The 14,406-nt window shown below is 39.1% G+C and overlaps 1 protein-coding gene across 3 annotated transcripts in view; it reads left to right on the forward strand.

Moving 5' to 3' along the window:
* GPATCH2L (G-patch domain containing 2 like) overlaps positions 1–5,935 on the forward strand; it is a 62,718-nt gene extending 56,783 nt beyond the window's left edge. For all 3 annotated transcript variants that reach the window (XM_081229993.1, XM_081229991.1, XM_081229992.1), the window contains exon 10: positions 1,107–5,935. In XM_081229993.1, the coding sequence (XP_081086119.1) occupies positions 1,107–1,267 (161 nt within the window). In that variant the 3' untranslated portion in view covers positions 1,268–5,935. The remainder of the gene's footprint in view (positions 1–1,106) is intronic.
* The last annotated feature ends 8,471 nt before the right edge of the window (positions 5,936–14,406 follow it).

The raw sequence follows: 14,406 nt of genomic DNA on the forward strand, positions 1-14,406 counted from the left end.
CCACTACCCTCTAAAAACTCTTGTATATGTGCCATGGAGTTAATAGCTTTCAAGGTTTTTTTTTTTTTCTTTCTGAAATTTATGTTTGAATGTTGGGTATACCTGTAAATCTGAAATAAACCCTTGGGTGCACTCTGATATAATCTAATCTTTTTCATGAAGGAAAAAAAAGTATTGGTCATGACCCACTACATTGATTTTGTGACACATAATTTGAAAATTACTTTTCTAGCTTATATTCCTGGGAATGGAATTATTGTGACAGGATAAAAGTGAAACTTTTTAAGATTTTGCTCTATTTTAGTGTCTATATTTGTTTTCAACAGAGGGGGTATGATGGTGGTTTGTACTGCTCTGCTCAGGGGGCATTTGGAAATGTGAGGACAGTGTTTGGTTGTCACAATGGATGGAGAATGCTTTTGGCATTCAAGGGACAGGGTCCAGAATGGTAAGTGTCCTAAAAAAATAGGACAGCCCTGCACAAGCAATGATTATCCTGTCCAGAATGTCTTAATGTGCTTGTTGAAAAACCATGGGCTTGGTTGTGTGGTTTTTCTACCATTTGCCTTATTATTCAGTATTTATTGGTGACACCGTCATATTGGAGGCATAGTATGTTATAGAAAGAGCAGAGGGCTTGGAGTCCAGTATATGAGTCTGAGTCTTGCTACTTAACCAGCCCGGTTGTGTCCCTGAACAAATTATCCGCTTTCTCTATGCCTCAGTTTTCTGATCCAGGAAATGGAGATGACGATACCTACTTGTAAGAGTTTGCATTAAGAAATAAGATTATAAGTATACATTGTTTACACAGTACAGTGCCTGGCTTAATAAGTGATTATTACTACATTATGAATTTGTACTACTGAATTTATTCATTTGTTCAGTTAAACCCATTTTCTGAGGTGGAGAAATACAGTACTTATCTTACTTAAATCTTGCCTTTATTTTTTGGTTTAAAAAAAAAAGAAACTTTATGTGGCCACTTGGTTTAATAGGACATAAAGTATAAGGATTAAGAAAGTTTTGTGTTGACATCTCTCTCATTCTAATTTGTCTCCTTTTGACTTTTTTCCTCCTTACTTTTATTGGAACACCCTTACCAGTTCACATGGATGCAGTGGAGCCAACCATACCAGCATCACAGGCCCCCAAATCTCCGAACTCTGAGTGGTTGGTCAAGACCTCTGCTGTAGAGAAAAACACTGACTCAACTGCAGCTACATTTTTTAAAATGCCACAAGAAAAGAGCCCTGGATACAGCTAGACAGCAGAATTTCACCCACCAAGAGCTGACTAGATATTGTTGAAACAAATATTAGACTTCGTATTACATTGTCTTGCATATATTAATTGACATTCCCAGTCCTTTCGCCACCAGGACTGACTCCTCTTCGAAGAAGTGGACTCTTTCTCTTAGAAAATCATATTGTGAAAATCTTTTTTTTTTTAATTGTAAAATATTAGGACAGCAATTTTTTTAAAAAAGGTCATCCTATGCTATATTTGTTACATTGCTATTGCTGTCCCAACAGTTACCTACAGCTCTGTTTACAGAGCTGTTGCTGTTTTGCAGGTATGTCTTTTTTCTTGAAGAACTAGTAACTGCTTTTGCATATTTTTTGTGTAGAGCTTTTAATACCATTTGAGGAAGTTCCAAATTTGCAGCCAGTTCCAGACAAAGTTAAACACAGATTTAAGATCTGTGTGTGGAATTGTTTGCAGGAGATAAGGCTTGCCTTTGGGCCTGGTCTTGATTCAAGCAGAGTGCCAATAAGATAAATCCACCAGGTACTCAATTTGGAGCCTCAGAAGAGACTACCAGCAGCATGGGCCTTGGAAACTTACTCCATTTTTCTAGATGTCCTGTTGGAATTGCCAGCAGCTGCACTGTACTTTGCCTCATCTCCACAGCCTGTGTTCTACTGAAAGAGGACCTATATATATATACACATACAGATTGGTGTCATGAAGAAGGTGCTTTAGGTGTACAGCAAATTTAAAACAGTGGATTGTGTCTTAATACTTCATGTTGCGGTGTAAGCCTTTATGTACTAAACAAGACTTTTATTGTTAGTATTATAGGTCAGTAACCTGTAGCAGAAATTCATACTCTATTATAATAATGGCTTTTTGAGGCCATACTTTGGGGAGGAAGAATGTCTTTTTGACATGCCTTTATACTTGGTATGTTTATGACGGCTCAGCTGCATGAAGAGTTATATATACAGCCATGCTTCAAGTTGGATGCTCCTTTGTCAAAATGAGGAATAAGTGACTGCCTAGAGCTTCTGAAGAAGAGCCACCCTTTCTAAAAAAGTATTATCAAGATTGTCTGTCGTTGAGGGACCTGGTTGGCAGAAGGGCCCTTTTTTGTACAAATTGAATGCTTTTACTTTGAGATACACAGAAGCCATTCTCAAGTGTCCGCTGGTCTCGTGACATTCTGGAGGAACTCCCACCCCTGCACCTGGTAGGACAGAGCCTCCTGTCTTTCCCTGAAGCGCAGTTGTCCTTCTTTCTCACACAGAATTTAATGGTGGGCCGCTCTGTCGTATTCCTTTAAAAATTGTTGTCCTTATCAGTGGTAGCTCCAGAATGTCCTTGTCAGTGGTGTGGGTGTGAATCTGCTGGGAAAGGGGGACTGGAAGCTAAGTTTAAATAGTACTTCATGTAAGACTGAGAACATGGCAGTTGTCCACAACAAGGAATATGGTGGAGGGAGGGGCGGGTGGAGATTACGGCATGAGGAGTAGTGCTAAAGCCAGCCCAGCATCCCTGGGAGCCGCCCAGATTCTTGTGCAGTAGCAAGTGTACTTCCCTTCCTAAGGCTGCACCCATAGCAGAATAGAAAACATGATGTCTGTTGAATATAAAGTGGTTATACTCAGTTGTTGTAGTGATGAAGGTATCTCTTTGTTGTAATATGTGCATTCTTACTTAGTCCCAATAGTGTCCCGAGGCACACATTTCTAACATAATTTGTTGGATTTAAGGGAGAAATTCATGAACATAATAATTTTATTTTCTTTGCACTAAGCTCCATGGCTCATTCAGAGATCAGTCCTGTGATCATGGCCTGTTAAGACCTCTGTAGTTCGGGTAGCATCTTTTTCTTCATGACATGTAGCCTAATAATTCTCCTTTCTACCTGTGATTAAAAATCACTTGTATGTACAACTTTATTTACCTTTTAAACATCTATGATGTAAAGGTAGGTGATTACTACCATTTTATAGAGCCAAGAACAGTCTTAGTGACTTGCCCCAAATCTCATAATCAAGTCAAGACTAAAATCCCAGACTTAAAGTCCCAGACTTACAGACTTTCTTGGCCCTGGGTTATAATCTTTTGATTGTCATTGATAGACCTGAGTCACTCTGAGACTCGTATTTTTGAAACAGTATGCCAGATAAACAGAATGTTTATCATCTTTCTTGATCAAGCTTTCCTACATATTTTGAATACTTTCAACGGGGAGCAACCCAAAATGCCATATCTGTAATAAGTAGGAGAGAAAATTCATTGTCTAAGAGAATAGCCATTAAGCACACAAATATTTTTCCAATACAGGGTTGTAAATTGTGCTCCTTATTTTAAGCTGCTGCACGAGCATGCTTACAGAATTATTCACCGACTTATTCTGCTTGTTTTTTATGAGTCCATTCCAGAGGAATACTCTTAGAATCAAGTGTATTTTGAATCTTAAATTTTAAATTTCCTTTTTATATGGCAAAGTGTATAATGTCATAAATTAAGAAAAATCTGTTACCTTTCAACAAAAGGTATAATTTCAAAATCGGGTTTTGAAATCTGTTGAAAAAAAATTGTAGCTTGACTTCTTTTGAGGATAATCATTGAGCTCACTTGTGTTTGATCTGCTCAAAAGTAATAACCGAAGCAGAGCTCCACAGTTCTTCCTAATTTCAGAATTCTGATTTATCCCAGCTTGCTGTCCAGTCTGCCTGTCTAAACCCTAATCTTGGGTATTTTTCACAGTGGGCGAAAACATTATGTACTTGCATGAGCATCATTCATAAAGGATAGTTTTGCTTACGGGTTTAAGGGAATTTGAGATTATTTTTCAGGTGCAGTATTTTAAAGGGAATAACTTCATTTGCATCAAAACTTGTGTTGCTTTTTGGTAAGAACTGTTCAGAAGAGGAAATTAGTAGCTGTTTACATGGTGCCAAGTTTGGAGGGGCAGAGTATGATCTTTATTGAGTGGTGTGTTCTCGATAAACAGGCCTCATTTAGCCTTGAATTCTTTAGAAATCAAATGCAATTGGAAAGTTCAGATGACAAAGTTTTGCTGGGCTATAGAAACAGGCTGCAAATAAGGCCATTTTGGCAACAAAATGACCAAAAGCTGAAATAAAGCTTCTTAATCTGTGATGCTTATGGCATCCTTTGCTAATAAGTAAAGCTCAATACCTAGGAGAGGTAATTTAAACTACTTCAGAATCCCTAATAGGTGAATCTGACATATCTCTGTACTTTGGAACCAGAAATTCAGTCTAGATCACAGCATAGCAAGTTCTGATGCTAAAAGTACAGGAGCAAAGTTATCATAGCAGTAAGTCATTTAGAGGTGAACGAGTCTCAGAGTGTCACGTGAGGAAGGAGCTAGGTGGCACTGTCATTGCTGGTGTGATGGGTTCTCCACTTCGGCTCCAGGAAAAGGCTCCTGGTGATGCCTGATTCATTTCAAGCCTTTGCTTTATTTTGGCTTCACTACCATGATTCTGAGCCACAAGCTTTTTTATTTCCTGGGGATTAGGCTGTGTAAAAATACAGCATTAGCCGTATTCAGCATTCTGTATATTTGGTGAACCTTACCTGAGCTGGGATGAGAACACAGTGGCTTTCTCTAGCAGCAGTGGATACAGTCTAGTTGGGGGCATAGCTTATAGGCTGTATCATGGTTCATGGGATGGTGGGAGGGGTGGCAGAAGCGGTTTGCTCCTGCTGTCAGCTGCTTCCTTTGCTCATGTTTCAGCTGCCCATTTTACTTGTCAGTATTTCCTTACCTCCCTCTCCAGGTGTGACAGTTAGTGTAGTTACTGATCGTGACAGCAATCAGGTTGGGTTCCTACCCCATGAGAAAACTGGCACAGAGGAAAAAAGGTGAGGAAATTGGTGGGTTCTGCTATTAGCACTAAACGCAAGTGGCCCAGACATGCTTTCATTAAGATCACGAAACAGATGAACATCAAATGCCTGGAAATAGCAACGTGGAAAAGAAACAAAGGAAATTGAGTGATCTTGCCGAAGAGTGTGGATTAGAAGGTTTTTAACAAGCCCAGCAAAACAAACTTATGGCCAAAAGAAGAAATTTTTCTGCCACTGCCCTGCACTGCACTTGGTAAAATTGTCAAATGTGGGGGAAAAAAAAATTTCCAAGCACAGTATTGAAGAATGGGGCAGATCCTGAAGATGTTCACCAAGGAAAGGAATCTTGGCAAGGTTCAGACTGGGAAGGCAAGGGGAAGAGAAGGAGATGCTTAGAGCAGGGCTGCTAGGGCCCCGAGATCAACAGCATCCATACATTCTTCCCCCGCTTCAGATCTGCTGAATCAGAAACTCTGAGGGTGAGGCCCAGCAGTCTTTTACCAGCGCTCCAGGGGACTTGATGTTTAAGAACTGCAGGCTTTGCCACAGTTAAAAAGAAGTGTTTTAATATACTGGTGTCCCCCCGCCCCAAGCTCTGAGGTGCTCTTATACTTTCCTCCATAAGTATGGAGATGTTTTGTGTATGGTTCTTTGCAGAAACTGTTAAATGTCTTGATTTCCCATACTTTTTCCCTCAAGTTCCTGAAAGATCTCCTGGAAATACTGAGAAAGGACGATGTGGAGAAAAATGCCATTGAGGCCATTTTTAGATGGATAGAAACATCCTTTTAAAAGTGGATTAAAATATAACAATGGATTTTTAGTCTGTGAGTGATCATTGATTTTCACAACCGACAGTAAAACATTTGTGTAAGATACTGCCACCCATGATTTTACGATACCTATTCATTACATCTTAGTTTCATGGGAAAATGTCATATACTTTCATAATGATGAAGTCTTTAAAGTATGGCTCACAAAAATGAAAAAAATAATTGGAAGAAAACACCCTGAGTACATAGCTATTGTGTAATAAATACCTGTTGAATTATTGGTAATCTTTTGCTGGGAATTAATCTCAGTACTTCAGAGCATGTTAAAATCAATTTCCAGTGATCCCACTTAATCACACCTTACTGTCTTTGTTTTACATTTTCAGCTAGTGATTCCGCAGGGGTTGGGAACCAGTAGTAACAACATGTTATATTTTTTCATCGTCTGACTTACGATTCAGTGTTTCAGAAGACAGTACTCTAATCTTAAAGCTTTGAAGTGGTGGTATGGTCATTTTTTCTTTAGATTTTATTTGTGTGTATTGGCCTAGGGCCTACTTTATTACAAAAGCCTATGAACCAAATTTCTCTTTCTGGGAATATGTGTGGCTACGGACGAGTTCTCTAGTATCATTTCCTCAGATGCTCATGTTTTGTGCCTGGATTTTTACTTATAAAGGTGACTGATGACGTGGAAAGGTCAGTGCCATTGAAAGAAAAGTCTAATGTTACAGTTCCCCTAGAAACAAGAGGCACAGTTTGCCATGCAGGGCCACAGGACAAACACCAAGTTTGGGTCAGGAGGCAGAAGACGGGAACAAGTGATAGGTTTAGGCCAGAGCCATGATCAGGATTTTCTTGGGAAAGGCAAAGCAGGGCAGGGAGAACAGTTTAGGCATGGCTAGTGAATAATTCCAGGGCCTTAGGGCTACAGTGTGGGCTCCAGTTGCCTGGTGCCTGGCCCTGGGATGATTGTGTCCTGGGGTGTGCAGGCCAGATGGAGGAGGTTTGGCTCCATCAGACGTGGTTAGTTTGCACATCAAAAGCATGCTGCAGGCTGAGTCCTTTGCAGTCTCTAAGAACTGGCCAGCCCTGAGAGGGGTCATCTTTCCCCATCCAGAAAGTTTTTTTAAGATGTCAAAACATCGTAATATATTGGAAATATAAAACATGATTAATACACATGTACAGACTGTTTAGCTCTCCTTTCAATTTTTGTAGTCTTTTAAAGCACCACATAATTTTTCCTTTCCGTCTTGAAAACCATTTAAAAGTTCCTCTGGCCAAAAATGTTAGTGTTACTAGATATTATCAAGGTGTGGGAATATAAAAAATTTTAAGATGTAAATTATGAAAATAATGTTTTCTTTCACTGGAAGTGAGTTCTGACCCTTGCAGATCCCTCATTCAAACGTTTAACTGAAAAAGGAAAGAAAATATCAGAGAACTTGTAAGTAGCCTTGGTGACTGACTTAAATCAACCCGTTTCACTACATATAGATTCTACACCTTGCTCTAGTGGGCCATGTATTTCTCCATGAAAATCTGCTACCCCAAAATCATGGTGACAATTTGAATTGCTCTAAATATTTATCTCACTCAACCTCCCACCTGTTGTCGGCAGCTATTGCAAACTGGCCATTTTAAACCCTTTCATTCCCACCTTCTCTCAACCCCAGCAGCTAATCTCACCTCTCCCCTAACAGATAATAGAGCATTAAATGGGGAAACTCCGCTTACACACCTTCACATACACCCTTACCTTTTTGTCTTGGAAATTCCTGTCCTCCCCCTAACAAATCCTTTCTCTTACACTCAAGGTCCTCTCCCTTGATCAGATGCCTTGCTCAATACAGCTTCTCACTCCTGACACATATGGCTTTGCATTTAAACACATTCAAAGACTCCCTCTTCAAACAAAAATGCCTTTCCTCAACCCTTTGAACCCCTTGACTAGCACTAAATACTGCTCTTTCCTGTACTTTGTCTATTAATTCTCAGTTCACTGAAGCAGTAGTTTTTAACCCTGGCTGCACACTAGGATCATCTGGGGAGATTTTTAAAAACCCTAATTTCCTTGACTGAACCACAAGCCAATTACACGAGAATGGGGTAGTGGGACAGTCTTTTTAAAGCAAAGACGTGCAGCCAACGTGCAGCCGAGGCTGAGAGCCGACACGCTAAAACCTGGCCGCTACCCTCGCCGCCATTAAGATTGTTCTTGCTCGGCTCACCAGTGACCTCTGGTTGCCAAAATTTAGTCCTTAGGTTGATTTTTATGTCTTGATACCATATCACTGCTTCCTTTCTGGAATTCTGACTCTTCTGACCCTGCTCTCCTGATCTTTCTCCTGCTTTCTCAGCCTCTCAGGCAGAGTGGTCAGTAGGTCAGTCCCATGCAGACAGAATGTCTGCCTCTGCCCTCCCCTCCATTACTTCATTAATACCCATGTGCTAGGGAGTTCCTTTGCCATGCCGCCTTCATGTGCTGGCTTAAACCACAGATTGGAGTGAAGCACTTCCATTCATTGACAATTATCGTAAACTAGGAAAGCCAACTCAAGGTGTCTGCTCCTTTCCTCACTTCCCTTTGCTCCTCCTTCAAGCCCACTGAAGTAGGAAGAATTGCTGACTACACTAGTCAGTTTCTCTGATGGATAGCCCCTATTTACTAGTGCGTGGAGTAGTTCTTCGTGAAGTCAGGCTGAACTGTGGTCCCTTTTTTCCTTTCCAGGGTCTTGGGCTGGTAAGGAGGCCTGGGCCCACTTCTACATATAAGAAGGCTACCCGCCATCTAGTACTTGCCTCAGTGTTTTTACTTGCTGCTGTTGGTAAGATTTTAGTTTGAGTTTAGGGGAGAGACAGACCCATTTCCTCACCTCTCTTTGACCTTGGGAGCCATGTTGGAGCTTTTACTTTATCAGAAAACTTTGCTGGAGTCTCAGGCATTTGCCCCACTAATAATAAAGCGGAGCTTGATTTTCCACATCACTGCATGCTGCCTTTGGAACTCTAGGTAGGGGTTCCACCCTCACCAGAAGGGACTGTGTGTTTCTGGCTTCTTTACATCACTAGTTTCTGATTTAAAGTCTGGGATAGGTGGATCTGATTGTCAGGTGCCTATGTCCTAACTGCAGGAAGTGAGAATGAGGTTATCTGGAATGTTTAGCTTCTACTGGGGAGAGATGAATTCCTTAAACACAGTATGTTTTTGTTTTTGTCTTTGTTTGCGGTATGCGGGCCTCTCACTGTTGTGGCCTCTCCCGTTGCGGAGCACAGGCTCCGTACGCGCAGGCCCGGCGGCCATGGCTCACAGGTCCAGCCGCTCCGCGGCATGTGGGAGCCTCCCGGACCGGGGCACGAACCCATGTCCCCTGCACCGGCAGGCAGACTCTCAACCACTGCGCCACCAGGGAAGCCCAACACAGTATGTTTTAATGTCTGGGAGAGCTAGTCCCCTCATACTTCTTCAGTGTTTTCCTGGCTATTCTTACATGTTTTTTTTTATATATAAACTTTAGTGTCAGCCGGCGTAACTCCATTTTTAAAAAGTGTGCTGATATTTTTATTGAGATGGTATTACATTTATTAACTAACTTAGAGAAAAACGACATCTTTACAATGTTGAGTCATCCTACCCAAGAACAGGGGATGTATTTCTACTGTTCAAGTTTATTTCTGTGCCTTTTAAAGACTTTTAAAATTTTCCTTGTATAGGTTTGTGTTTCTTGTTAAGTTTATCCCTAAATATTTAATCTTTGTTGCTAGTAAAGGGGGTTTTCTCTGCCATTATGTCTTCTACTTGGTTAGTGTTCTTATATGTGAAGGCTGTTGATTTTTATATGCTAATTTTTTATCCTGCTAACTTACTGAATACTTTTAACTTTTGGGTTTAGTTTTATCATTGATCATTGAGGGTCAAAAAACATCTTTCTAGATGCACAAAGCAGTGGCAAGAAATGAAAGAATCTGTAGAGGTCAAAAAGGGATGTAAAAGCTCGAAGCTTGGGAGGCAAGTAAGATGAAAGCCAGCTTTCACCCTGAAGGTATCTGCTGAGAGCTGGTCTCCTTGAGTCTCTGTCATGATGACTGTCATGTGTGTAGGAGGTAAAGCAGGGTCTGCTCGAGGCAGGGAGATCTGAGGTCTCCCACAGAGCGAGGACCCTCAAAGTGCTACACTTAACAGTGTCAGGGTAGATACTAAATAAACCCTCCAAGCAGAAATAACAGCAAGGGAACATGCCTTTCTTGACCTTGGCCCTGGATGGAGGAAAAGCTTTTATTTTAACCTAAAAATTTTTAACAAGTTGCCCCTTATAGAGGTTTATGGCCCAAATTCATACGACTCGTGTGGTCCAAAATACTGCAAGTGGGAATTTAATTTACAATGGACCCAGGTAGGTGGTAACCCCAGATGACTGGCAGAAGCAAACACATTCTCTCTGGAGGAATGAAACTTCAATCTAGGTATCAAAGAATTCCCACAGATAAAGTTACAAAGAATATGGGCAGCTCACAGTTAAAAACCACAAACCAAAGAAGGAAATAAGCACCACGAGTGCAAGTCATCAGAAACAACATACAGGAGAATCAGACTCACAAACAACTTAGATATTGTACTTATTAGCACAGAATATAAACATGTTACACATGTTTTAAATATATTTCAAGAAGTCAAAGAGAGGCTTCAGAACACCAGGCAACAAAAACATATACTTTTGAAAGGGGTTGATGAGAGTGAACATGTCCTACCGCCCTTTAATTTTTCAAGAGGAGAGTAAAGAGTCTTATTAGTTAGGGACTTTAGGTAAGTAGATCTGTTAAAATATTTGGAGTAACTTTTAAAAGAATAAATGTAAAGAATATAGCATTTAAACTAATAATGGATAAAAGGAATGATAAGAAAATAAATCAGAAAGTTAAGAAAAAAGTATCCAATAAGATGGTAAAAGGATTCAAATATAGTAGTAAAGTGTAAATTAATTACTCCAGTTGAAAGATAAAACCTATAATACTGGATTTTTAAAATCCAGCTATATGCTCTTTATAAGAGACATATCTAAAACTTTAAAGAAAGATTGAAAAGGAAAAGGATGGAAAAAATATACGAACCAGATATCAGAGAAAGTAAGGATAATCTCTACAAAATAATAAACATTGGTTCAATTTACTGATAAATGGTTCAATTTGTCAGGGGGATATACTAATTCTCAACTAATCTTAATAATATAGCCTCAATATACATAAGCAGAACTAAGTTTAAAATATACTCTTTCAGTAATTGATGTAACAGGTGGACAGAAATGGTTATGAATATAGCATATTTAAATAACAAATACGCTTAGTGTAATGGACATGAGTGGAATCACGCCCAAGAATATGAAGAATTACACATTATTTTCAAGCACAGATTGAACATTTATAAAAATTGACTCTTAGGCCATAAAGCAAACCTTAGTAAATTCCAAAGATTAGAGTCACATAGATCACACTCTAATCACAATGAAAGTAAATTTGAAAGACAATAGCCAAAAGGGGGGAGGTGTGATTTTCTAATGCATTTAGAAATTTAATAACATATCTAAACCAATGAATCAATGAAAAAATCCTAACGGGTATTAGAAAATACTTATAACTAATTATATAAAAATCCTATGCATTTACACTCTTCGGATACGGCTAAAGGGATAGTTAGAGGAAAATTTATGGTCTGAAATGTTTTGAGTTAGAGAAGAGAGGACTGAAAATTTATGGGGTAAGCATTCTACATTTACACTTACTAAAAGAACATTATTCTTCTAGGAAAGAATAATAGAGAAGGCAAAAGTAATAAAAGTGAGATAAGAACTTAATGCTATAGAAAATGAACATGTAATTAAGAGATCAACAAAGCCAGAAATTAAGACAAATAATATAGGCAAAGCTCTAACATCATTAATTAAGAAAGGGAAGGCACAAAAATATTAGGAATCAAAGGGGTATATAATTATAGAGATTTAAAAGTTAATAAGGTAGTGCTATGAACAACTTTAGCCAATAAATTTGAAAGCTTAGACAAAATGGACAGATATTTAGAAAGATATGATTTACCAAAACTCAGTTGGGAGAAATAGAAAGCTTGGTTAGTCCTGTAACATTAGACAAATCTAGTCAATAGTTTAAAAGCTGAGACTGTATGTTCTTTGTAGAAAGACTGTGTGTGATCCACTGAAGATGCTGGAAATGTCTAGCTCTTTCTGGAGCTAGGTATGTTAATTATAAAGTTCATTTGGAAGAACAAGTATGCAAGACTAACCCAAGAAAACCCTTAAAAAAGAGCACTTGGGAAGGGAGGGTATTAAAACATAAAGTCTCAGAAACTGAAAATGAGGTATAGGCACATGAATAGACCAGTGGAACACAATAGAAAATTCAGAAATAGACCCAATTGCATATGAAAATTCAAGGTACGATAAAGGTGGTGAGTTCAAAAACAGATCCATAAATGAGTGGAACAGAATAGACAACCTAAAAATAAACCCACATACCTAAGGTCGTTTAATCTACCACAAAGGAGGCAGGGATATACAATGGAGAAAAGACAGTCTCTTCAATAAGTGGCGCTGGGAAAACTATAGACAGCTACATGTAAAACAATAAGATTAGAACATTTCCTCACACCATACAAAAATACACTCAAGGTAGATTAAAGACTGAAATGTAAGACCTGAAGCCATAAAACTCCTAGAAGAGAAAATGATCAGAACACTCTGACATAAATCGTACCAATATTTTTTGGATGTGTCCCCTAAGGCAAAATAAATAAAAGCAAAAATAAACAAGCGGGACATAATTAAATTTAGAAGCTTTTGCACAGCAAAGGAAACTCATCAGCAAAATGAAAAGACAACCTACTGAGTGGGAGAAAATATTTGCAAATGAGATGACCGATAAAGAGTTAATATCCAAAATATGTAAAACAGCTCATACAACTCACCATCAGAAAACACACAAGCCAGGGCTTCCCTGGTGGCGCAGTGGTTGAGAGTCCGCCTGCCGATGCAAGGGACACAGGTTCGTGCCCCGGTCCGGGAGGATCCCGCATGCCGTGGAGTGGCTGGGCCTGTGAGCCATGGCCGCTGAGCCTGCGCGTCCGGAGCCTGTGCTCTGCAACGGGAGATGCCACAGCAGTGAGAGGCCCGCGTACCGCAAAAACAACAACAAAAAAACACACAACCCAATTTAAAAAATGGGCTGGGGACTTCCCTGGTGGTCCAGTTCCTACGACTCCACACTCCCAATGCAGAGTTCGATCCCTGGTCAGGGAACTAGATCCCACATGCCGCAACTAAGAGTTCACATGCTGCAACTAAAGACCCCACATGTCGCAACCAAAAAAAAAAAAAAAAAGATCCCCCATACTGCAACTAAAAAAAAAGAAGGGCCAAAGACATTTTCCAAAGAAGACATATAGCTGACCAACATGAAAAGATGCTCAACATCGTTCATCATCAGAGAAATGCAAATTAAAATCACAGTGAGATATCACCACACACCTGTCAGAATGGCTATCATCAAAAATAACAACAAATGTTGGTGAGGATGTGCAGAAAAGGGAACTCTCGTACACTGTTGGTGGGAATGTAAATTGGTGCAGCCACTGTGGAAAACAGTATGGAGGTTTCTCAAAAAACTAAAAATAGAACTAGCATATGACACAGCAATTCCACTTTAGGTATATATCCAAAAAAACTGAAAAACACTAATTCGAAAAGATACATGCACCCCAAAGTTCATAGCAGCATTATTTACAATAGACAAGATGTGGAAGCAACACAAGTATCCATCAACAGATGAATGGATAAAGAAAATGTAGCATAAATCTATATCTATAGCTCTATATATATACACAATGGAGTGTTACTCAGCCATGAAAAGGAATGAAATTCTGCCATTTGCAAAAATGTGGACCTAGAGAGTATTATGCTTAGTGAAATAAGTTAGAGACAAATACTGTATGTTATCACTTAGACGTGGCATCTGAAAAAAATTAATGAATGTATATAACAAAATAAACAGACTCACAGATATAGAAAACAAACTAGTGGATACCAGTGGGGAGAGGGAAGTGGGAAGGGGCACAATAGGGGTAGGGGATTAAGAGATACAAATTACTATGTATAAAATAGATAAGCAACAAGGATATATTGTACAGCACAGGGAAGTATAGCCCTTATTTTGTAATAACTTTAAATGGAATATAATCTATAAAAATATTGAATCACTGTGCTGTACACCTGAAATATAATATTTTAAATTAACTATACTTCAATAAAAAAATAAAAGGTGGTGCCTTAAGTCAGTGGGGGGAAAAGATGGACTATAAAAGTGAATGGTATTGGGATAACTGGATAGCCATATGGAAAATGAAAATTGATCTGTTCCTCACATTATGTGCCAGGATAATTTTCAAATTGATCAGAGATTTAATTGTACAATATTAAACCATACAACTACTAGAAAAAATAAGATGAATTCCTCA

This window comes from Mesoplodon bidens (assembly GCF_964165515.1).
Source record: "Mesoplodon bidens genome assembly, chromosome: 3".
In the NCBI taxonomy this organism is placed as follows: Eukaryota; Metazoa; Chordata; class Mammalia; order Artiodactyla; family Ziphiidae; genus Mesoplodon; species Mesoplodon bidens.